At 42.9% G+C, this 25,963-nt stretch overlaps 1 protein-coding gene and 1 non-coding gene across 4 annotated transcripts in view; both read left to right on the top strand.

Annotated features, from left to right (window-relative positions):
- Positions 1 to 248: 248 nt before the first annotated feature.
- Positions 249 to 25,963, top strand: part of TOMM20 (translocase of outer mitochondrial membrane 20) — a 50,202-nt gene continuing 24,487 nt past the window's right edge. For 2 of the 3 annotated variants that reach the window (XR_003529994.1, XR_003529995.1), the window contains exons 1-5: positions 249 to 441; positions 5,585 to 5,631; positions 6,346 to 6,427; positions 6,681 to 6,823; positions 14,144 to 14,308. Coding sequence is in view for 1 of the 3 variants with exons in the window: in XM_027657252.1 (XP_027513053.1) it covers positions 318 to 441; positions 5,585 to 5,631; positions 6,346 to 6,427; positions 6,681 to 6,823; positions 7,934 to 7,978 (441 nt within the window). In the remaining 2 variants the exon portion in view is untranslated. Of the gene's footprint in view, positions 442 to 5,584; positions 5,632 to 6,345; positions 6,428 to 6,680; positions 6,824 to 7,933; positions 8,345 to 14,143; positions 14,309 to 25,963 lie in introns of those variants that run through there. The other variant, XM_027657252.1, reaches the window with a different exon arrangement.
- Positions 1,238 to 1,372, top strand: LOC113953818. The gene has a single exon (XR_003530025.1). It is a non-coding gene; the product is annotated as a small nucleolar RNA SNORA14 (small nucleolar RNA).

Here is a 25,963-nt window from a genome sequence, read left to right as displayed (position 1 = left end):
GTCTAGTTGACAGGGTCATAGGCTGGACTGGATGATCCCCCAGGTCTCTTGCCCCCGTCCCTGTTGTCCCACTCAGACGTTGCTGTTCCAGCCCTTCGCTCTCCCGGCGATCAACGCCGCTGCTGAGGCCACGCCCCTTCGCCCGCGCGGTTCCCGCCGCCGCGCGCATGCGCCCCGCGTCTCTTGCAGGCACTGCGGGAGGCGCCCTGAGCCGCCGCCGTGTGATGACGTAAGCGGAAGCGCGGAGGGGTCCTTTCCCTTGGCCGCTCGGCCCAAGGTGCCTGCGGAGCTCGCGCGGGCGCGGGTCGGGGGGCGCCATGATGGTGGGCAGGACCAGCGCCATCGCCGCGGGGCTCTGCGGGGCGCTCTTCATCGGCTACTGCATCTACTTCGACCGCAAGAGGCGAAGCGACCCCAATTTCAAGAACCGACTGCGGGAGCGTGAGTGTCCCGGGGCGCCCCCTCCCCTCCCGTTCCCGCCCCCCCCCCCCTCTTCCCTCACTGTCTCCCCTGCTCTGCCCCCCCACCCACCCCGCCCGCGCGAGGGCCACTCCTGGCCCCGCCGCCCCCGGGCCCCCCCGGCGCTTGTGGGGTCTCTCTGTCCCTGCACCGAAGGTAGGGACCGGGGCACAGAATCAGTGTTACCAGGGTTGGAAGAGACCTTCAGGGCCATCCAGCCCAGCCATCCGCCCGGCGGTCCCACTGTAACCCTTAATCCACTAAACCGTATCACCCCGCACCAGATCCGGACGTCTCCTGAACACCTCCAGGGACGGTAACTCCACCAGCTCCCTGGACAACCCATTCCAATGCCCGACCACCCGAACAGTGAAAATATTTTTTTCTAATATCTAATCTGAATGTTCTCTGTCTCAGCCTAAGCCCTTTTCCTCTGGCCCTCTCACTGCAGGCACGGTAGCAGAGACCGGCCCCCGCCTCACTACCCCCTCCTTTCAGGTAGTTCTGGGCAGGGTCGTCTTTTGCTGTAGGTGTTGGGTAACTTGTAGTTTCCGTCTCAGATGCTTGGCTTGGAAATAATTTATCTCCCCTCCCCCTTTTTTTTTCCACATATTGCTCTCCTACAGGCTCAGCTGTGCTATTATAGCCATTACCTTTATGTGGTGACACTTATTCTTTTTCACTCTTGGAAGATGAGCAGATAAAACAGTGATCTCTTACAGTGAAGTTGTTGCTGTGTGAGACAGGGGTCGGTGGCAGCTCTCAGGTATTTCATCGGCTGCATTCTAAACCCTCCTGGCAGCTCTGCTGTTGGCTTCCAGGATAAGAATGAATGCCAGAGAAAACTGTTGATTAATCCAAAATGTAGAGCTCTTCTCCCATGGCTCTTCATTATTTCACGTCTTCAACATTTTTTTAAATGTTTTAATAGTTAGTGAGGGTTTTAAATGGAGTTGTAAGCACCGGTACTGAAGGGACTCAAATCATGAGAAATAAGCTGATGTTTGCTCTGCTGAGTTGTTTCTGTTGTGAGAATATGTCTATTTCCTTTGGTGACTACTCTGAAGATAAGAAGTTACCATTAAGGTGAAGTTCCCTGGCAAGCAAACATGACGTGATCAGCAGTTCCATGGGTGGAAAAGTCAATAACTAGATGGGTTGAAAATGAATATTTACCTGATAACATTTAAACACAACCAAAGAGCTTTGGTTCTGCCTTGATGGATTGAATTGTTGAGTGACCTGTGTTGATGTTTAACAGCAAATTAATTCCGCTCTCTGAAAGCTCCTCCACAACCAGCCATGTCTGCCAAATATTTCATCTTCAGGCCCTTGCTCATGTGTGTAGGATTTTAGGCACATACCTCTTGTGTGTCTTCTGAGCACGTTTTTCCCTGCAGTGCAAGTCCTTCATTGGGAAGTTCTAGCACAGTAAAATGATATGTCCTTGTCTTGCTCAAGCAGACTCGATTTTTGGCTGTATAATCAGCCCTGGGGTTTTCCTTTGATGCCAAATACATCATAGGAGAAATACAAAATTACATAAGATTCTTGCAGTCCAGGTTTTCATTAGCTGAACCTCTATCCAGTCATGTTATGAATGAACCTTAGAATCACTCTGGTTAAGAACTGTCACGTTCTTTGAAGTGGGAAACACATCCATAGTGTTTTGCTGGAGGGTGGCAGTTGTCATTTGGAGGACATCATTGTATGACTTACAGTCCTTGCACATGATGCACTGTCTGCTTTCAGTTGTAAGGCTTTAGTTAATATTAAGGAATTTGGGTTAATTTATTTTTGTAGTGTAACAGATTCTTTAGTATGGGTGGTCTAGCACTGGTGCCACTGATCTGGTTATTACAGCATTTCTACTGTTGGGTAGACAGTAAGGCTTGGGCTGTGAAATATTTGGCCAAAAAGGTCCAGTGCAGCAGCCACTTGCAGTTCTTTATATGAAGGTGCTCCATTTCTTGGGCAATAGTGGGAGCATGTGATGGAAAACTTGTAGAAACCACCTTTACAGCACACTTTTTTCACTAACCTTCTTAGGAAAAGATTGTTTTTCAGCCTCTGTGATGCAATGTCAGCAGAACTGGGGAAGGACAGGAGTTCTGACAAGTCAGTGGATTGCCTGTCATATTTGGTCAAGCACATGCTGGCAAATGAAGAACAACTATTTTGTTTTGGCCTCGCAGTTACATTGTACACCCCTGTGGGCTGTGTTAGGGCCAAAGTTTATCTTGCAAAGGCCCAGCATAAAAATGAGATGGCTAGATTCAGGTTTTGGGGGGGAAAAAAAACTTGATTTCCTGGAAGTTTCTGGAAGGCTTGAGGAACTACTTCACATTGGTTTTCCAGATGTTTTAATTTTATTTAGCAAGTTTTGTGGGTGGAGTTTTTTGTTGGGATTTTTTTAGATTTTGGTGTTGCTGCTTTGGGGGCATGTCCATATTTAGTCTTGGGACCAACAGATAGCAAAGCCATAAACATCTGCTTAGGTTCCCCAGCTATATTTTAAGATTACAAGAATTTAGATGTGTTTACTATTTGCCTTCTTGAATGAATAAAATAGTAAGTGTTCTGTCACTGGTCTCCTCATTCAGAGACAGCTGGAATTCCCGACCAAGCTGAATTTTGCACCTTCTGCCTGGACAGTGGCACGAGAGGAGGGCAGTAGGCAGGACTGCACGGATGGGAGCTGAAAGTGCAAACAGCTTTTTGTTCCTCCTGCTCCTCTGTGGGACTGATTGGGAAGCTGCTGGGGCTGTCTGGGGCTTTTTGCAACCCATGCCAGTGGGACAGGTTATCCATTGGTTCATGATGGAAACTCGCTCCCGGTGTACAAGGGCTGGCCTGGAGGGCCTGCAGGTCCTGTGCAGTTGGAGAGCTGCAGCTCAGATTTCAGTTTTGGGTGGATACACTGCATTTCCATGTTATTAAAGATTCCTTCTATAAAACGTTGCCCTTCCCATTTTTAATGTGGTTATCTCTGAAGTGTTTCACTTTCTTGGAGGTTCCTAAGGGAAAACAAACTTGGAGAGGTTTTGAGGTTTGTTTTCCCCCCCCCCCTCAAAATCATTGCTTTTTGCTTATGGTATTACAAATGTAACTTTTGGCTGTTGGTTACAAAGATATTTTGAAACCAGTGTTACCAAACAATAGGGGAAGAATTCCTAAATATCCATCAGAGTTTTCTGGGTTTTGTAATTGATTTATCTAGTGGACTTTTTAAAGAGATCTGTAGAAGAGTATTAAGAAGAAGAAAAGCTGCACAGTAATCAGACTTGAAAGATTCAGTAGATCAGTGTTCAGTATCTAAATCTTGGTGATTCTTCATATTCCTTTGCCATTTTCAGGTTAAAGTACATGATTTCAAATGTGTGTGATCAGTGGTCAAAAGCTTTTATAAAATAGCTGCAGTTACCTGCATGTCTTGTATTTCTTTATTTCTGAATGCTTAACCTGGTGAATGATACCTTTTATAACATTTTAGAAGATGTCATAGTCACGCCAAGAAAACACAATTTTCTCCTGAAAATGTTATATCAATATTAAGGTCTTACTCTTTGTTCTTCTTTTTGGTGTTTCACTGAATGCTCTACAGTTACAATGTAGCTTGTTTTGATAATGAAACATTTAAATATTACTTTTGTTTTAATTTAATCTTAAAGATTTTATGTATTAGCAAAACTTGTTTACACAGTAGTGCAGTTTCAAGTTTTGTGCAAATTAATGCTTCAGAAAAGTTGGAGTGAGCTAGTTTTATTAGCACTAATTTTCACGATAAATTCTTAAATAACAGAAATAACCATAATAAAATTGTAGTACACTACAGTTCTATACAATGCATTTTTCTGTATATAATGTTGTAAAATAATGTACACAGGTCAATAAGTTGTAGAAATCCAGATGCTAAGGGTTATTAAGGTGTTGTAAAAGGTAGAAAGGGTGATCCACGTAGTTAGAATGTGAACTCCCTTTATATAAAGATTGCTTGATCATTTCCACGAATGTTATGCATTATGTTGTCACTCTGTTAGGAAATAGCATTCCCAAGTGTCTTCATCATGTGGACAGTTGAAAATTTTTAATTACGATTTAAAACTGCTGGTCATATTTAGAAGTATTTCCAGCTTGTAAAATTGTCTCAAAAGAAAAATCAGGACTGTGTAACAGTTCTTTATAAATACAGTTGTTCTCTGAGCACCGGGAACAAATGGTGAGAGGACAGTTTAACCATAGGCTGTATTTAGAAGTTTTATTGGTGTAACTATTTCAGTTGATGAGCTGAAGACTTAGAAGAATGATTATTCTAAGGAAATTACCACTATTAGTATAATTATTCTTTCTTGTATGAATAGCTGCTACTATAAAAATACTTTTATACCTGCCTAGTTGCTTTGAAAACCACTTTAATTTTAATTACATTTATCACACAATCATTTTAATTGCCATAGTTTTGCTGGAGTGGTACAACTTTAGTAGCAGACCAACTTTTTTGCCTGTAGATTGGGCAATTAAATCTGTCCATGTTTGTTCCATCTCTAGAGGTTTGCTTTTCTCAGGTTTCAGAAATGTATCCCTTAGTATTGCTCTTGCTGTGGGATGATGAGATACTGCCACCTATTACCTGGTTCCCAAGCCTTTGCTATAAAGCAGCTGGGAAAGTGCACCCTGCACGTATCTGCTGTGACCTGCTGAAGTCCCTGTTGGTGGTCCACCATACAGTTCAAAACTAGATAGCTTTGACTTGTAGACAGCTCTTGTGTGGCTTATTGTTAGGAATCCTGTAGAGAATTCCTGTATGACTAATTCTCCTTGCTTCTGTGTGCCTCTGGTGCCCGAGGTGTGTGTGCTGCAGGCCCTGCACGGTTGGTGTTTGCCATAGCCGCAGGAGAAGAGTTGCCATTTTGGGTTGGTGTGCGACTGCCAGCCCTCATTAGACCTCTAAATGATGTTCTGTCGCAGAGAGTGGGCTGCAGTCTTGTGTTCAGTCTCCAATGTTTGGAATACAGTAGCAGTTTTTTATTCTGAAAATAACTTTGATTTGTTCACGGTTTCAAACTGTAATCTGAAGGGCTTTTTAATTGCGAATTAAAAATGTAAAATGTTTTTATTCTTACAGGAAGGAAGAAACAGAAGCTTGCCAAAGAGAGAGCAGGGCTTTCCAAGGTAATAATGTGTTCAATAATGCAGTGCTATTTTGAAAGATGTTTAATTTGTGTTATTTGTAAGATTTATTTAAATCCATCATTACAGCTGGATATTTTTGATTGCAGCATTACAAATACTTCTGCAAATATGCAGTCTTTAGGTTTTTTTAATGCTCACAAATATGATTGTTCCTTTTTTGTTTCAGATAGAGGAGTTTTACTAGAAAGTACAACATTCACTGTGTGATTTTTGTGGTTTTTTTCCTCTTTGTGGTATGCACAAGGACTTTTCAGACTTAAAATCATTGATGAGATACATGTATAACTGAGCTTAATATGTTTTTTTTGCCATAAGTATTTGATTTCCCTTTCCTTATCACCAGGAAGAAAAGATAAGGTTTTTCTTAAACAATTGTAAGAAATATAGTTGTTATAAACTTAACACACCTTAGAACTTGTATTTGCTACAAAATTGTGTACTTAATAAAGTGAATAGAGGTATTTCAGGCTCTGTCTCTCTACAGATTTGCAGTGCAATGATATGAGACCCGAGTCTGATTTTCAGAAACATTCTGTGTACATTTAACTTAGTGGTGACAGGTATTTTTTTTACCAGTGTCAGTGTAACAGTGTGGTTGTGTACATGTTTGATTTCAGTTGAGAATGTTTTCTGCTAACTTGTTTATTACTTGGTGTTTAAGGGCCAACTTAACTTTTACTCTGTGTGTCATAGTTGCCTGATCTGAAAGATGCTGATGCGGTTCAGAAGTTTTTCCTTGAGGAGATTCAACTTGGCGAGGAACTGCTAGCTCAAGGTGATGGCATTTTTTATTTTTTTTTCTGAAGGGTAAATTGTAAAATAATTTTTCTTCACCTTTGCTAGAAGATGATTTTTATATACTAAGATATTTGGGGGAGTCAAATTCCTCTAGGAAATCTGTTTGTTTCTAACCTTTTGTGTTCGGAAGATCCATCAAGAAGTTTAATCCACTGTTGGTGGGTGTTTTATGTAAATGTGTTACAGTGTGGAAGAAGGTTGATTTCAAAACATTATAATTTGTCATACAGGTGAATATGAAAAAGGTGTTGATCACTTGACCAATGCCATTGCTGTGTGTGGGCAGCCCCAGCAGCTACTACAAGTTCTACAGCAGACTCTTCCACCACCAGTGTTTCAAATGCTTCTAACTAAGCTCCCTACAATAAGCCAGGTATGTGAAGTGTTCGGTGTTGTTTGGGGTTCGAAGTAATTGAACTACTTAATTTATCAACTACATCAGTCTTGAGTGTTGGGTTTTGTAATCTGTTTTTTTTAATACGTTCAGTTAAATTTAAAGAAGCTTTTTTTTCACCCAAGCCATTAAAAAGTGAATATGAAAATCTTCATCTGGCATTAATAGCAAACAGGATAAAATAGAAATGCAACGCTTCTCTTGTGTGTAGGATATGCTAAGCTCTTGAAGTAGAGAATCTGACTGCAGCTCTGATACTACAAGTGAATCCAATGTTTGCCAAATACAAGGTGGGGCAATCAGAAGAGTGGTAACTTCAGTGCTCTGGGTCTTGAGTTTGTTGGGTTTTTATTAAATTACATATCTACAAGTGTCTGTGAGTGCTATGAAAGTCCGTTAAAATTAATCTGTTGCTTTTGCTACCCGGTTGCTTCTGGGCCAGCTATAAAAACAAAATGTTAACTAGTCCCAGAACACATGACAATTTTGGAAGCTTGGGAGTTTCCATGATGAGAGAAGTGTTAGTAGATCTGTGTATAAAATGCCCTCCCTTTTTAGTCTGAGTACTGTGCAGGTAACGTTGGTAATATGCTGGCAGGTGAGTCTGTTGTAAAATAAATAATATGTTTTATGTTCTTGGAAATGCAAGGGTACTCCCTAATGGTGTTACCTGACATAAAGCAGAGGCTCAGTGCTGTGCATCAGTCAGCTCTTTTTACAGCTCAGACCTGGTTACTATAGTTAGTGGTAACACCAAAAAGTGTCGGGTACAGGAGATGTAAATGTCAGGGGAAACAACTGAGCAAAAATGTTTCCTATGAGAACAGTGGCAAAACCACACAGAGATCATCGCTTGAGGCTGATAGGATATTGTTTATCTGTCTTTGGCTTTGTTAGGCATTGTACTGTATGTTATTTCTGTGGAACTGACTTCAAAAACTTAAGTCAAATAGATTGCCATTTTTAACTTTAATCAGTTTGCTCAGTAATTACACTGCTTAATGTTCAGTGTAAAATTACATTGCTTGATAATCAGTTGCCTACTGTCAATTTTATGTAATTGTGAATGAGTTTTTCTCCTTCTTACAGAGAATTGTAAGTGCACAGTGCTTGGCTGAAGATGATGTTGAATGAGGTCACACCACAACGGGGGGAAAAAAAGTTTTCTTACCCCAGAAGATGAGCATCAGTAGGGGGATAAAGGGGCAAACATAGTAGTTAATGGACTGTGTACCACATCGGGTTCTACCAGAGTTAAAATTAACTTTGTGTAGGTGGGTTTCGCAGGATTTTATTTATTATCCCAGTGAAAAGTGTATTTTGATAAGAATTCATTTTATAAATACACTGTGTTGAGTTATCAAAGTATCACTTAACTTCATTATTATTAAAATACGCAGTTGTAATGTTGTACATATAAGACATAAAACTACGACCTATTGAAAACCCAATGCTCATTTTTGAAAAAAACAAAGTTATGGCAATAAAGATTTATCTGCACTTGTGTGTCCCTATAGTACTACTTTAAATTTCAGAATATTTGGGTGTCAGAGCAAATGATCTAAAAATTGCAACATTAAAATTTATTTTTAATGTTATGGCTGGTCTTCCAATGCTTTTAATTAAGCTTAAAACCTTGTGTCATTTCCTGAAAAAATAAACATATGATCATTAAACAGTAACAGATCACCTTAGAAAGACATGCAAATCACAATGGTAATAGATGCTGGCTGCAGAAAGAGTGACAAATCCATTTCTGTCAGGAACAATAACATGTAAAATTATGCAAGTCAAAACTATCTGGCAAACATGAAAGCTCTGTTAATGCAGGTGTCTGAAACAAAGCTGTTTGGAATAGAACCTGGGGCAGGTTGTAAGAGCACAAAGGTGGTTTTTTGAAAGCTTGAAACTTTTTTGCAAGATATACAGTTAACACTTCAGTCTCTAGTCTTCAAGACCGTAGAAAATGGTTCTTAATATTCTTTTTAAGGCATTTACCTTAAGAAAAAAATTGCACTGATAAGGTAAGAGTGATATCCCTGGGGTAAATAGTTAAAGCTAATGGAAGTGGATGTTGTAAAATTTTGGTGTGGTGTGGTGAATTTTCCTCTGCTAGTGCAAAGGAGGCAAATAATATACAGACTCAAGTGAGTAGCAGAAGTGGACTTGTGAAAGCAAGTTTTTCATGGATAGGGTCTTCTAAATGTCAAAAGACATTGGCTTTTGCTGTTTTCTGGGTTTGAGCTATCAGCACTCAGGTGGCAGAAGAAACAATTAAAAATGTAGCTTTATCTTTTTGGCATGGTGACTGATTTTCACCTTGAGGAGAATGCTTTGAAGTGTCAGTTTTCAGACCAGCTGACAGTTTGTACTAATGATGCTGATAAATTAATGGGTAAGGTACAAGGTGGCATAGTCTTAAGTAGAAGTGAGGTACTTTGAGAGCGCTTTAGCCAACATTCCAATCTGTCTCATTTCAGCCTGGTGTAAGTTTCTGTAAAGGCAGATTCTCCTCAACAGTTCAGAAATTGCCTCATACAGGATTTTTCAGAGGTTAAGTGGACAGCTGATTGTTACCTAGCAGTCAAATACCTGAGTTTGGGAGTAAAATGTTTCTTACTGAGTCAGTCTGCTTAGATGATTTGCCATGGAAGAGTAATTTTTCTTAACGCCTTGAAAACACGATTTCCAAAGATTTGAGGTGCTATTGAATCATTCTGTAATGCGACAAATACTGAAGTTAATGGCTGGTGTGAACAAAAATTTCTTGAACAGCTGGCTGTAGTTTAGTTGTTGTCCTTGAATTGTTCAGGTAGCGTAAGGTAAAAGTAAAACTTAATAGCCATATTCTTCAGGTGACAATGGATGAGGTGCTCTTTTAATTTATTTTAGAGGGACAAAGTTATTTTGCACTTACTGTGAAATTGCAGAAGATTCTGTTTTTAATGAGGCTTTTTGGAGGAGTTTTTCTTTTCTAACCCTTATAAGTAAAAAGTAGGAATTCATAGGTTATGTTGACAGAACTGTTAGCATATTTACCTGCTGTCCTTGCTGGTGGTAGTCACTTCAGTATATCTTTTTAGTTCAGCTTTTAGCATTGTCTTAAGGTAGATCAAACTCTTCCGTCCTGCCTTGAAAAACAAACCCAAACAGCATAAGACAAAAGTAGCACCCTTCCTTCAAACCTGAACAATTTTCTACGCTCTTTGGTGTAATGAGGGCAATTTGAATTCACCTTTTAGCTTACAACAAAGCTCTTCTGAACTAAGTGTGTTTTAGCAAGCCTGGGTGTCAATTCTGATCTTGATGGAAGGCTTGGTGATACTCTGATTATGTCTATAAATGTTATTTGTTTTAATAAGCATCACAGACACACATATTGCTCTAACCCTTTTTAGTTTTCTTGATCCTGCTAAGTCAGATACAAACAAAATTTTAGATAGCATAGATTTAAATGTAGCCTTAAATGAAAATTTATTCTCCTACTTGATAACCCAGAAGTACCCAGGTAGTATGCCAGAGCAAGCTCTGATACCTGTTTTGAGTGCCTTGGCTAATAGAATGGGAATGATGAATCCTTTTAATAAGACTTGAATTTTTTTTTCCCTTCAAATCTCCCAGTGAAGCTAATACTTTACAAACTGAAGACTTGGAAGATGTTGTCTAGAACGGGAATTTGCTGTTGCTCCAACAGTGGCAGGCTGGGAGTGGTGTAGCTAGCATGCACAGCCCACAGGTGTTTCAGACACAAGCAAAGTACAGGTCATGAGAAGGGTGGTGATAGTGATTGATGGTACTGCATCAGCAGCAGTAATGCCATTACCTTAGCTCTGCGTAGTACTGTATTTCTTTTCACCTGTGCAAATGAAGAAGATGTGAAAGTGAGCCGTTCCAGTTGTGTATTTGCTGCTACTGAGCTCACAGCTGCTGGTGAACAAGATCTGTAATCTTATTTTACTGCGGGTTAAACTACTAATCTTTTTCCCAGAAAGAATTTCCCTTAAAGAATATGAGAGGTCTGTTTTATGCTGGGAAGTCTTCTGCAATTGGTTACGAGCTTCTCAGGCAGCTTTTATAGAAAAAACACCCAGCTAGTTTCATTATCATGCAGGACTACCCTTGATGTTTCACCATTAAGCTTTCTAGATAATGGAATCAAATCCAAAACCAGAGTGATCAGGCACACACTGAATCATCTGGCATTAATTTCCTTTTCCTGGGGGCTGACAATATTATTGTTGCCCTTAACTTGAAAAACGTAGAAGTCCCAGGCCTGCTGTGTAGGAGGCCAGCCATCCATCATCAAAGTAAAGCTCTAGCTATTTATGCACTGAGAAGAATCTCTAAAATTTCATTTGTACATCTGTTGATGGTGTGTTTAAAGTCCCCTAGGCTGAACAGTGGCCCTACATGACTGTTGTGTTACAGTTAACATGAGTTAAACATCAAGGGAAGCTTTGAAGTGGTCACTAAGTGCTTTCAGTGATGGTTTCAAAGGCATGCTGTACAGTACACCCATGCTTCTGTGTATTTAAACGTATGGGTATGAAAAGGGCTGTTGTGGAAAAAAAAAAGTATTCTTCAAGGCTTCTGTTGTACCCAGGTTTTGGTTTGGTTTTTAGTTTGTGTGTTTACACTGACCAGCATGGCTTACAGTGTTCTTTATGCACTGACCAAAAGCCTGTTGCAAAGAGCTGAAACTTGTGCTTAGTTCACGAGGACTGGGCTAGCTTTTGTTGGAGGCACTCCGGAAATTGAACTGGTGTGGGTATCTGTACTTGTTTTCTGCATTTGTACCAAACTAGAACTTCCCAAAGAAGATGTGGATATCTGATGCTGTTCTCAGAGGGCAGAATTTGCCACATCTGTGTATGAATGTGAGTGAAGCCATAGAAAACAGGTGGCCCTTCTGTGATGTTTCTGTACCAAAGTGTCCAGCATACTGGCAGTAGATAATGGGCAGCTTTTTCAAAATATAGTGATTTCCATGTGTTCGTGAAAAAAAACCACCAGGTTCTCTCTTCTTTCCTTGCAGCAGGGGCTAGTCTTACAGAATATTTACTCGACATCTTTTGATGAGCTTGCTACCCCGTTTTCTGATCATCGCTGCAACTTAGTAATCCTTAAGTCATAAAGGCCTCTGTGCTATAAGCTTTTGACTTCAGGCATATGGTTTCTGTTCGTGTTGTGTAAAGCTCAGGCCTTGATTTAACATGTCCTGCATGTATGTCCTGCAGCGCTCACCCCCAATTACATCATTTCCCTTGCACCCTGAGGGTGTTCTCAACTCATCTTTGGGGTGAGAAGATGTCTGGTGATGCTCACCCATCGTGGGAGAGTTGCTTAACAGAGTGTTGCAACTGGTACGATGTTGCTACAGCCTACAGATCTGTCGGGATGGTCCATGCTGCAAGACAGTTGTGAGTGGTGTTCACGTATGAAATTCCTAGTGTGCATGGAAGCAGAAAACAGATGAAGTCAGATAGTTTTGCCTCTTTGCATCTTGGACCCTTGTAGCTCAAAACTGATTTAGTCACGCATCATTTGTCTGCGCAGGTCTTACTCTAAACAGCAGAGGGCAGTTTTGCACACACATTTCGTGCAAGCTCATCCTGCAAAATCCTGATTTTTAGGATCTTCCTGTCTTGTGAGGTGATGCAATGCAGCATTTTGTTGAGGCAGATTTGGTACAGTGTATAAGACAGGCTCAGTGGGGCAGCAGTGGCAAGTGTTTCTACTGATAATACCTAAATTTGGCTTTTTAAATCCTGTGTGTCTGACTTGTTGTGATGACGTGATTAGAAGGATTTCCCTTTTTCTCTCCATCCCTCTACACAAACTAGGTATATAGATAAACCAGCTGCATTGTACATCTTCAACTCTGCAACAAAATGCAACTGAATCCCATTCCCAGGCATGCAAGAGAAGAGTTTTCCCCTGCCCAGCTGCATGAGCTTTGCTAGCTGGAGTGAAAGAAGTGCACCTGTTAACTGAAGTAGGGGTGGAAGTGATGACACATGTAAGGAGAGCCAACTAAAAAAATGAGGGGGCAAGATGTTATAGGTTCGTGACAGGATGCATTTTCAATGCTGGTTGAATTTCAGCTTAAGGTGGCAAAATCTACTCACCCTGTTGTGATCCTGTAGCTGACATGAAGGGAGCTGATGAGGTCTCCCTCATGCCTTGGAGACAGATATTTGTACTGTAGTGACATCCTGGCTCAAAACTGAACTACTTGTACACCTCAGAAGTGATTTTCCTCTGCTTCCTGGTCTGTGTTTGCAGAGGGAAAGTGTATGTTTATGCCATACAAGTAAATGGAAATTTTCTACCCTTGTAACTGTTAGTCAACATTTTTCCAAGCATTCAGCTTGTTAGTTAGAAATTCTTCAAAGTCTGCTTAAAACATGACAAGTATCTAGAGAGTGCTGTTTACTAAAAGATACTGTTTCAGCAAACCATGCTTCTCCTCCTTCCTTAGGTCACTGTCTGTGTTACACTCTGTAACATAGCCTGGAAGATACAGAATTTTGCTGTAAGAAAACAATATTTGCCTGTTTTGGCATGTATGTAAAAGCATTTCCTGGAGTTCTGAAACAACCTGGTTAGCATCTCTTGATGTATTTAATATTATTTAATGAGAAAGAATGTACATTCAGCTTTGATGATTAAAATGACAATGATTATTGCATGAATTTGTTCATTATAATGCAATGACTAATTAAATGGAGAAATGGAGAAAAGGGATTCCTGAGCAAGCATGTTCTTTGAGAAACTCTTCTCTGTTGTTTTTAATTGATAGTACACACCTAATCAATTCATAGCAGTATCTCATTATTGGTGGGAACAGTTTGATTTTGATGGAAATTTACTTTCACCACACACTGACCTGGTATAATGTAATTGCTTGGTCCTGTAAGTTACGGTGATGAAGACTACCAACTCCTAGAATTAAGGAGGTGGCAGCTTTTGCCTGTATAAAGAAGAGAAGCCCCATCTGACTCCAGGTTACAGCCTCCATGTTTATGGAGTTCTTCTAATTGGAGTTTTTGGCATAATGACACTTACCTGAATTTGCATAACCATGAGAGGTTGCTATTTGATTTATGTTTCATTTGGTTTTCTCTCTCCATCTGAAGTTTTGAGCTTTAACATCAGGTTCCTTGGCTTATGTTAGAAGTTGTCTAACACAACTCAGGGCCCTTTTTTACTTCTTTGTAGGGGTGTTATTTACTGGCCATTGGCACTGGCAGAATTCTTAGCATGAAATTATTATTATTATTACTTCTGTACCAGCAGAGATGTGTGTGGCACTCTGAAGAATCTGTCAAGATGAAGTCTCTGCTACTGCAAGCTCACAACCTGCGGTCCTGATCCCGTAATTTACTCTGCATGGTCCTTTCCTCATGGAAACCTAAGCAGTCAAGAGCAGGACATTGGGACAGTGACACAGGAAGGGAGAAGGTAAGGTTTAGGATAGTACAGTTGTTTTGGTAGCAATTGGGTGGGTGTTTTATCTGAATTATGTATGAAGCTCTAAAGCTTGCTTCTTTTCTTATGTCACAGTCGTTTCAGAGTGCTTAGATAATCAGTGGTAGTTACTAGTGTAATCAGGAAAAATCAGACCTCAACCAACCATAGACTTGCCTATAAATCATGAAACCTACTAAAAGAAAAAAGTATTAAAGACACTCTCTCTAACTGAATAGATTTGAAGCACAACTCCCCCGTCCCAGCTGAAATCAAAGAACATGAGCTGTTGAGCACTGGGTTAATTGCTCTGCTGGCAGTCCTGCAGTTCATAAGTGCCTTCTGCATTGTAAATGTAAGAAGCAATCTTTCAAAAATCTAGCTTGCTGTTGGATAGTAACTTTAGAAGGAACTCTGACTGTTCTGTCAAAACTTAGTAATCAGCCCACACTGTAGTACCTGAAATTTGGTGACACCATCATGCAAATAGGAAAGCTGGGTCATAGGTATTAAGCAGGTGTAAGTGAGGGAAATAGCTTAGAAGGCAATGCAGTGAGTCAGTGTCCACTAGATGTTGGATTGCAAACTGTGAAAACTTGACAACCTGATAAAACTGTTGAAAACTTTACAGAGAGAAAGTTGTAGCCCAGTTTTGGACAGCTGCCCCATCCTTAAAAACAATACAGCCTTCTAAATCATGCTTTTGACCTTCAAAGTCTTGGTGGTTAGAACAGATGTTATCTGTTGGCCGTTTGGCTCTGTCCTCCTTTTTCTGCTTTGGAGCTGGTTTCTGGAAAGCTTCTGCCTGGCAGGAGCTGGATATGTGGTAGCCATATATTCAGAAAGTCAGATGATCAGACTGGTGTGTCCTGCCACCCTCAAGAACCAATGGACCATCTGGTTCTTAGTGGAAGCTTGAGCTAACCACTTGGGCACCTTGGCTTCTCTGGGCAACCATGGAAGTAAGTGCTCAGAAGTTATATTGATTTTCTAAAGGGCACAGAGTCCCAGGGATGGACTGTATTGATATTGGGGCAGTGCTCTCCCCCTGTTTTATGTCACAAAATGAGAAACAGGGAAAAAAATTGGCTCCTGTGTAGAATCCCTCCCTTCATTTTCGTTGTTTCCAGGATAGCGTTAGGACCTTGTCCCAACTGACAAGGTCGTGAGCAGTCATTGCCCTCGAAGATTTTCAGCAGGCCTGACAATATTTGTCATTAGACTTTAGATCTTTTCACAGATGGATGTTTCCTATCTTGGGCAGCACATTTTCAAGAAAAATAGTGATCTCACCCTGATTTTAAAGAAAAAAAAGAACCAGATTGCAGTCTGACAGAACCAGCAACGGCTCAGACTCAGGATCCTTTATGGCTTTCCTTTTTTAAAATTTTACTGTTTAAATTCTGCCTCCCCAGCTCCTGATAATGTTGCAGGTGATGTGGGCTTGATCTCAGGGGGTGACAACACAAGCTTTGTTATTGATTGATGAAGAAGTAGTTTTGTAAATTCAAAGTATTCGTAGGTCCTCATACTGTTCAGTCACCAAAGAATTTGTAGAGGCCATCACTCTGGGTTTTTGAAGAAATGCTGCTGTAAGAGTAATTCACCGGAGCAGCACAGATTATCTTCATATTGGGGAACTTTACTGCATTTTTCTTTTTTCTTGGAAGACTACCTTATTTTTGATAATATCAAAGAATGTCATCCTTATTGACATTGCTACAAATGTAGTACAGCTGTGCTCTTGTGAATCTTCACAGGACTCGGGGACCAAAGAGACAGAGCTAATGATTAGCTAGACATACTGTCCTTTGCACTACAGCCAATACAGTCTGCTACTAATCATCTTTCAATGCCTATAAGGTGTGAGAGTGGTCATGTATTTCCAGTGGGAACTGCACGTGCCACGAAGCAGAGCTTTGTGGGCAGTCTTGGATGCCTGATGCAAGGCTTCTGCCATTGCTTCCCAAAATGATGGTCTCTTCTGGCAGTTCAGGCATTGGGAGTGTTTTTGTTTTCTGGTTAAATATAAGTCTGCTGCGTCCAGGATCTTCCAATTTAACATCTTTCAATGAATGTCAGAATTCCTATACACCAAAGCTCTTTCTTCTTTTTAACTTCCTGTGTGAAGGTCATACAAAAAGTATTCGTTCACTGCCCTTTGCTAGGCATCTTCTGAAGATCGAGTGCCTGCCTTTTGCTGTCTAAGGGGCTTATTAGCATTTTGACTTTTTTAAAGTGTTGAAAGGTTAACATTTGTATTCTTTTCAGAATACAAAGGAAATGTGTAATTGCAGAGGCACATAGTGGAGTCAAATTATCAGAGTCGGCACTGCAGGATAGCATCTGGGCACACAGGTACTGAGGTGTTTGGCAGCGTAACTGGGGACAGCGCATCAGGTCAAGATTCAGGCCTGTCTCCTTGGGACAAGGTAGTGCTCATGCTCCTGCCAGCCCATCATTTTGCCATAGACATTCATATGACAATTGCAGAAGATGCCCAAGGTGTGGTAACTTTGTGTGCAACAGCAGCAGCAATGAAAGATGAGAATCTGTGGGCCTCAGTGTAAGCACCAGGTTTATCCCAGCAAAGCTAAGTTTGTCTTAAACTTCCTTTGGGTGGAATTTTTCCATTTTCCCCTTGCCTTCCTACACATGTCTTTTATAGACCAAGTGGTTTTGCAGTTCTCAAGCTTGGCTGTAAAGCACAGGAAGGAAATGAGGCCCCATGTCCAGGTAGCTGCCTTCTGCCCAGGGGCAGGCACCGGTGTGGGAGGCACAGAGTCGGCGAAGCCCCATGTGTTTCAGCTTCCCAGAGCCGGTGTCGCTAGATGGCAATGTGGTACTCCTGCAGCTGGGGCTTCTGTAAAATGTCTTCCTTTTTCTGTATTTATCTCTGCCAAACTGATGATTGCACCCACCACCCCGGCAAGAGAACAGAACAAAATCATTTCATAGAACATTACAGCTGTTGTTCCTTTTTCTTTTATTTCTTTTTTTCCTTTTTCCCCCACAGTTCTTTGTCCTACAGCAGGGTGCAGAGGTTTAAAAACCTTCTTTCTTAATCGCTCTCCTTCTAAAAACAGAGAAAACGCAGCCTCTAGGGAGCAATTAGCTGTGAGAAAAGCATTTCTCAAACAATCGCCAGGAAATATTGTCTTGACCGATATTCCTGATGTAACACTGTCGTTCTCAGTACTGTTATTCTAAGATACTCGACTGCAAAAACAGCAGGGTACAGATCTGTAATGCACAATCTGCAGCTTACCACCTACCTTACCTTTTTATATGCATTTACTTTCAGCTTGTGTCCACCCCTCCACACCCCCCCGGAGCTATTCTGTTTAGGAGAGTGAAGAATTATTTGTGACTTTCCTCTTGTGAGTAGTGTATCAGGCCAAGGCTGTGACAAGGCACGGCTGAAAATTAAGGTTATGCCTCTGCTGCCTGGATTCCTGATTGAAATTCAGTGGCAGTATGCTGTGGAGGGGATCAGGCTGCATGTTCACAGAAATCCCTTCTAGCCTTAAAGCCTGGCAGCCTGAGAGTACGTGAGGTTGGTGAAGCCTGAATTGCAGTGGGAGCAGCTGGAGAGCAGGTACATGTGAAGCAGGCAGCAGAAATACACTGAGACCAGGGTCTCGACCCTGAAAGCCCACTCCCCATTGTTGTATTCATGGAAGGTGGACTAGGGTGGGGAGAGGTTGGAGGAATGGTGGTAAGCTTCAGGCGCTAAAAGCCAGCATTAGCAGTGGCCAGAAACTGCCACTAACTAGCCAGATAACCATATGTACATGTGTGCATGCCCATTTATGTGCACAGCCATAGTTTGTATTGTACGGTTCAAATTCTGTCCTTCTTTACATAAATTCATGGAGATCTGAGAAGTGAGCCTCGCTCTGTGGGACAGGGTGTGAACTGAAGCACCTTCTGGAGGACAGACAGCAGTGTAATCCTTTCATTCAACCATGTCTGCAGCTGCTTTTTATAAACTTGGCATAAATACATACTCAGTGAAGCCAGGCCTGTGTAGCTGGAAAATATTTTCCACCATCCAAAAAAACCAGAAGATTGGAAAAAGAGCCCAGAAATTGTGCATAACATGGAATGGCCTCGCTTGTGGTTTTTTTCCATGACTTCCTCAGCTCATTTTTCTACTGCCAATTTTAGAAGCCCATAAGTCATACTTGTTAAACTTTCTCAGTTAAAATGTAACTCTAAGAACAAAGTCATATGATATGTTGCAGCCAAATAATCCTTCCAGAGCCTCTGACTGGAGAAAAACTACCCTGATCTGGCCAGCTTGCAGTCCCTCATGGACTCCTGTGTCCCAGGAGAGACAGGGCTGAGGGGGCAGGTTTGCAGCCCGAGGCTCAGCTGCAATGCCTGCATGGGTGACAGCTTCCTGGTGGACTTCAGCAAGCATTTCTCCCTGCTTTTGCCAGGGTGGTCAGGCAAAATTTTCTGCTTCTGCTCTAGAAGGACTTGAAGCAGGAAGCTAAGCAGCGGAGGGAGCGAGGGGAGGCAGCACAGAGGCTACTGGGGTTCAGCAGTGGAGGAAGGTGCTGCTGCAGTCATGGGGAAGGAGTTGAGGGGTGAGAAGACAGCAGGTTGCCAAAAGCGAAAGTGAATTTGCTGGAGGGTTTGAAACAAGGACATCCTCACTTCAGTGCCTTTTTAAGTGTTGAATCAATATGGAAGTACTTGCATGCCAGGAGCAATACTTTTAATTTGCCACTTTTGCTCTCTTTTATAGGGTGATTTTGCTTACACCATGGTGCAGATGATTGTCTTGAAGCACCACCCCTTGTCCAAGGTCTGCTCTGACCACTTGCAAAGACCAAATCCCCAGTCAATGCTAGGGGGTCACTTTAAATTTACTAAATTTACTGGGGCAGTAGCCAAGAGCAGAATCTGGCTGTTGGCCCTGCTGGCAGTGGTCCTCCAGCCTGCCTGCACTCCCAGGGCTGGCAGTCCCAGCCTAGGCCCCTGTGACCTGCTGCTGGCTTAGGAAGGCAGGGAGTACCAGTCTCCCACAAGGGCTGCGTTGGGCAACCTCTGTGCCTAGGGCATGCAAGTACGGCAGGGCACGAGGGACTAGAGCAGGCAGAGGAGAGGCAGGTGAGAGGAGGGAGTGGAACTGTGTGGGGCTTCTCCATCTGCTCCAAGTTCCAGCCCTGCCTCCCACTTGTGCTGAGGCAGAGCAGCATGGAGAATCTCCCTCTGGAAAAAAAAGAAAGAAAATATCTATGTTTCTTCCCCTAAATACCAGCTTTTGAGTTTGGTTCTGCCCTCAGTGGAAACTGGGAGAGTGTCTGGAGGAAGTTGGGGGAATCACAGTGCTGCGGAGCGGCTGCCAGGAGCAGCGGGCCCCAGAGACCGCCTTTCTGCAGCAGGGTGTAACACCCTCGCAAAGCCTGTGTGGTCTTCACGGGAAAGGAGGAACTGAGCAAATGCACTGGAAACCAGCAAGGGTGTTGTAATGTTTTTTGGACAGCCTGTTTCAAAAGCCAGCGACTGCCTCTCTCTCTACCCTGGCAGCTGCTTCCCCTGCCATGACATTGAGGGAGGTGGTGGTGACTGATGTAACTGCGGCTGGGGAGAGTCACTTGCCCAATGTGTGGAGGCTGGCTGACTGCCAGAGAAATTTGCTAAGGCTGGGTTTTCTCACAAAGGGCTCCCTCTGCACATACCTGTAACTGGGCCAGGTGCTTGGCATGGCCGCCTCCCCAGCCAAGTACATGAGGTGGCAGAGTTACTCAAGCCAGGAAGAGAAAAAGAAGAAGAGAAGGAAGAAAATTTTGTTCTCATCCCACATGAATGCGGACCCAATAACATACCTAGGCATGCATTGTTTTTGTCTCCATGTTGTAATTAATAATGATATCTGTTTGCTGAAGCCAGCTGTTCTTTGTGTTAATGGCTGGAGGTGTGGGGGAGAGGGTGAGGAGAGGCCTAGCAGTTTTTTTGCTGGATCACCACCTTTAAGTTATTGTGACAGACCTTTAAAAGGATGTCTTTGTATGAACTGGAATATAATGCTGAACTGGGCTCTTAAATTCCGGCTCTGTTGAGAAAAAAGATCCTTTCATATCGATTGTCATTTTGTATGCAGTTCAGGCACCGACTTGTAGAAAATCTGGGCCAGGAGAGATATCATTAGGTATTTATGGGGGTTTGGTTGGCTCAGCAGTCAGTTTTTCCATTGTCATGCCGTGACAGTAGTGCATTACATACACCCTCAGGAGACATCCTTCTGCTTCCACAACAATAAAGGACTTTTTTTTCTTTTTCTGACTCATCTTCAGCTTGGAAAAAAAAAGGCCAACTACCACCAGTAAATATAATTAGGAACAGGCAGATATACTGTAGGTAGCTTTCAGAGCCCATTGGGATAGTTCCTGTTAAAATATATGCTGGTGTTTGCTTACCCCATGCTTAGACCTCCAGCTGCATTCCTGATTATACTTAAATGTTTTACCATAGCCTGTTGATGTTGTAGGCTGAGGAGCCATTTCTAGTTTGGACCAAGAGAAGGAATATATTTAATGCTGGGATCGTCTTTCATGCACACGCAGGAGGTTTGGCCAGACTCACAAGGCAGAGGAGTACAAATGGCTGTGCTGTACCGGATGTGAGGTCCACTTAGCTCTTCATCCTGCCTCTGACAGGGGCCAGCAGCAGATGCTGGGGGAAAGAGGACAAGAAGCAGAGCAAGTCTAGACTGACTCTGCCCCAGTGTGCCTTCTTGGTTCCCAGCATAGCTATTCTCATTCACTAAAGGACAGGGGAAGAGGCAGCTACTTCCTTAGTCCTGTTCTCTGGCTTCTTCGGGTCCCTGCTGTGCAGTTGCCCCTGTTTGTTTTGCTTCCCAGATGTGGCTTTGCATGGAATGTGAAGCAGACCCAAGTCTGCTCTGTTTCACTTTGGATCCACTTGGTCACGTGAGGATCTCTGGGTTAAATGTGTCCTGGCTCCCTCAGTTCAGTATTTCCCTTATGTAAGTGTGATGGAGCCGGGAGCAGGTGGTGTACATCTGGGCTCTGCTGTCTGCCAGGTGGGTGTTCCCTTACACCACAAGCTGAAGTCCTTGCCATCCCAGTTAGGGGCTGCTGCCTGTCCTGTGTGTGCCATTGGAGCACCATGAAGCTGGGACCTGGTCTTTGGGTCCATATTTCATCTCAGGGTGAAGGCTGACACCAGTTACATGACTGTGAGCAGGCCAATTGGGAGATTAGTACAGCTTTGTTTGTTTATTTATTTATTTATTTTAACCTGTGACTAAGATGGGGGAGTATTTGAATGGAGCCACTCCTCCCAGAAATTGCTGTTTATATTTCAGTCTCCTGAGCAGAGTCAGTCATATCTGAAGTGCTCATAGCCCAGCAGTGGTATGTGGGCTCTGCTGTCATGTCCTCATGTAACCTGGTGTTCACGCTGCCGGACAGTGTGGGCTGGTTGTTTGCTCATCCCAAGCGCGAATGACCAGAAGTTTTCCTCTGTATTACTGATTGCTGAGCTCTGAGGGGTGGAGGTGGAGTAGAGAAAGAGCAAGCTTTCATCTGGAAGTGGCCAAATGTTGAGTAGGGCCAAAGCTGGGGTTATGCTGAGAGAAAGGAGACAGTGTGGGTGGGGTGATGGCTGTACAGCCGCAGACAATATTGCAGAGCTCACCTGTGCAGCATGTGTTTAGCAGTCACTTGTAACACTGCTGTGTGTGTAAGCAAGTGAAGTACCTGCTGCCATGTGATCAAAAGGAGACGTGCTTTTAGAAACATGCCAGGGTGTGAAAAAACAAGTTAGCTGAAGTATCCTTAGCTTGTAGGACACCTGTAGGCTAATAGATACAAATGAAACAGTGCACAGAAACTCCTCAGATATCAAGCTACTGTTTATTTCCATTATCTTTCCCTAATTCCACCTGTATAAGCTACTTATTTCAATTCAACACGCTTGCTGTAGACATACCTAATCTCTGGGAGAAGGGCAGAGCCAGCTCAGACAACTTTGACAGAAAATGGTTTCCCGAAGTGACGATCTTGTTCCATGTGGAACGGCAGAGGGCAATACAGAGAACTAACCAAGAAGAACTTTAAGCTTAGGGCTTTAAATAGCAGATGACTAGGTGGCCAGAGAACTAAAGGTATATGGGGGAACAGGATTTTGTATTCTTGAGCCAAGGGAAGTTCCGAGAATCCTGTCCCCATATGTCATCAGTTGCTAAAACAAGTCTTCTGGAAATGTAAAAGTCTGTCTCTCTCCCTTCCTTTCCCCATAGCAATATAAGTAGCACAGTTTCATCTGAATTTCGTGATAAATGAGTAATCCTGCCTCCACGGCTGTCTGAGACTTCTGCACCACATCCTTGCTCCAGCTTGTAACGTTAGTGCAGTAGTTTACAATGTTCTGGGATAGAGAACATTTCTTCTGTTTAGCGTGCTGTGATATGTTCACAGGGCACAGTGTTGTCTGTCAGGTGAGAAATGGGGCAAGACTCCTCTTGAGCCATCGGTCTTGGGCATTTTCTGTTTTAGCACTTCCTTATTCTTCAGCAAGTCACCTGAACAGCTAATGACCAAGGTCAGACCCGTTAGCCTTTGGTCACCAAACTTAAATCTGGGGTTTTTTTCTGAGCTGATGTTGTAAACAAGGCATACACCAAAACTTTTTTAAGCTGTCATGGCAAGGGCTAGAAAACAGGAAGAAGCCAGTGCCAGCTCAAATGCAGTGTATACTGTGAGTGGTGCTCTTATTTCCAGCATGGAGCTCTTTGACATCCTAAACAAGCAGGTCAGCCATAGCTGTGCAGCAGAAACTCTCCAAAGAATGGAGACTGTGGAAACTTCCCTTGTGTTGGTGGTACTTCCTGGTCAAGGCCCAGCAGCTGTGGGATTGCAGGGAAAGTTTGTGTGGTGCTTGCTCATGTGTTTGGTGAAGGATCTGGAGGCTGCCAGTGCACTCCTGTTTGTGAACTTCTTAAACTATGTCTTCAGTGGTAAGTAACTGGGGGAGAAGAAAAGCAGATTTCGAGCCATGTTGAGGTTGACCTTTTTGGGGTGAAGAAAGACCTAGATGTTGGAGGTGCTCAGAGATGCAGACTGAGCCAGGTTTAATCTTGGGAACACCTATGTAAAGATGGGATATTTCTCAAGGAGATAACTGTGTAAAACTGGTGTAAATGAGGCCAGGCTCCTGGGGTTCTGTTCTCCAAATATGAGTTTTATATTGAGGTCAGTGGGAAGCAAAGGTGTGTCAGTCTTTGGGTGGATAGGGGTTTTTTGCCGCTGCTTGAGCTCAATGGGGAACCTCGGAGAAGTCTTTATAAGTGAGTTGACTACCTGCACCTTGTCTGATTTATGTCCCTCTGTCTTGTGCTGATGCATAGCCAAACATCAGCAGGCTTTCTCACTGTCTAGATCACTGCTTCCATGGAGTTGCAACATGCAAACTGTCTTTCAGAGAGAAGGAATGGGGTTAGGAAGAGGAAGCTGTGTGAGCCTTAGTTTGCATTATTGAATCATGCTGGGCTGGGTTTTTGGCAGTTCCCTCTCTCAAGGCCCAGAGTTTCAGTGGTTTCAGGTTGCAGACCAGCACAGTATCAGTAAGTCCATTCCTCCATGAAGGTCAGAGTTACTTTCACTCCATCCCTCCCCTTCTCCCTGGGAGAGTAAGGATGTTTAATGACAACAAGGGTTCAGGGTGCAGTCTGAGCAGGAGAAAGCACCTTTTCTTCCTGCCAGTTTCTCGTCCTGCAAGCAGGCAGAGACAGCTGTCTACTTTCCCCACGTAACCACTGGAGTGTCCAGCTGCCCCTACAGGCAGTGTTCGGCTGCCTGTACCTCAAATGGAAGCCAAGGCCAGTTGTGAGTGCTTGCGACCTCCTGTGACCGGCCCTTGGCATAGTTTTCCCTCTGGCCTCACCAGCTCAGGAGGAGCCCCATCCATGATAAATTTTGAGGGTGTGCTTTTACTGACAGTGCCTAAGGAAAACTTGAGGTGTCTGATGACAGTGTATTTCTGTCTTAAAGCTGCTTTGTGGTACTGAAGGACAGTTATTGAAATAAATAAATAAACGTAGCAAAATAAAATTCAGGAAAGAAAACAGCTCAACAGGAAAGTTATGGACATAGCTATCAGCCTGATTTTATTTGTTTTGGGCTGGGTGACAGTCACAAGTGCAGAATTCAGTGACATTGAAACCTTTCTTACAGGTGAAGGGACACAAAATGGGATCTAATTTGTTCTTCATGGGGCATCACTTTCTGGTGTTCTTTTTTTTTTATCTGACAAGAACCTGCAGGAAATTTATGTCAATGTCATCAAAGATACATTCTTGTTACTTTCACAACTGTGACCTTGTATCCAGCTAAAAGAGTTATTAGCCGGTAACCGGTGAGATGCTCAACTTAGGTCCACAGGGCAGATTTTCCAAGCAGCAGCTATGCTGGCAGGGCTCCCTGCCATGCTGTCCAGCCCCAGTGGTGCCAAGTGATTCTGGGAAAATGCGGGCGGTGACGCCATAGACAAGTAACGACTGAGGCGAATTCCTGGAATAAGCCTACTGAGAGCAGCAGCCCATGGTGCAGCATACCGTGGGATGCACTAATATAGGGACAACTGAAAAGTGGGAGACAGGATCAGACCTGTCACACCGGCACGTTGCAGTGTCCTGTCCGCACAGCAGGCAGCAACCTTACTGAACCGGTCATGGAAAATGGGCTGCTTGGCCAGGAGAGAACAGCTTAGCTATCACAGCTTTTACTCAGAGTTAGCTATAGAGCTGGCCAGGAGCTGCCCAGGCATAAATTGCTTTTACAGTTAGTCCTGCCAGCTGCACTACCAACAAAGCAAAAATTGTCCGAGGAACAAGTCTCAGGTTCACACACTTAAATGGTACCTGTCATAAGGTTGCTGAACTTCTCACCAGGGCGGGGACTACAATATTTATTGTATTGGCATGCTGTCTTTTCTGTTCGGCTGCCGCATGATTGTATTATGTCACGTGCTGTTGACAAGGACTAAACTGTGTATAGAGATAACTGTGACCTTGATCTCTGCATGGTGAAACTAGAGTAAATTACTGTTTATTTCAGTTTAAACAAGCTTAGAATCTGGCCTTCAGATCATGTTATTTCTCTAATTCAACCGGTCGTATTTATAAATTCATGTGATGGTCAAAATGATCCAGTAAATGCCAGCACACAATCCTAGCACTTGCAAAACATTGAATTTATATATTGGCACATTTCCTATTTGCTGACTGCAGGACAAATAGGTTTCATATTGGGACATCCAAGTTTGTTTCAGCAAAGGTATGCATGACAAAGCCATGTTATAATCTGGGTACTGATTACGGCATTGAAACATGTTGGCTCAGCATGTGGTGGATTTGGATGCATAGATAGATCAACTTTTTAGTGACCTATGGCTTGATTTCAGCATGGAGAAGATTGTCAGCATGTTTGTGCTAATTAAGGAAACAGCATGGGAAACTCCTTTCCACTGCAGATACAGCCAGACCTCAGGAAATGTCATTGCTCCTCAATGTTTTTTGTAACAGGCAGTTTGTCTTGAAGTAGAGAAACAGCTTTGTGTCTTAACTGTATTTCTAAACTGCAGTGAAGCTTGTTTGGGTCTTGTCCAAGTCTT

The sequence above is a fragment of the Corapipo altera genome, unplaced genomic scaffold (genome assembly GCF_003945725.1).
Source record: "Corapipo altera isolate COAL_440 unplaced genomic scaffold, ASM394572v1 2c, whole genome shotgun sequence".
Classification (NCBI taxonomy): domain Eukaryota; kingdom Metazoa; phylum Chordata; class Aves; order Passeriformes; family Pipridae; genus Corapipo; species Corapipo altera.
This window is presented reverse-complemented; position numbering and strand designations above follow the sequence as displayed.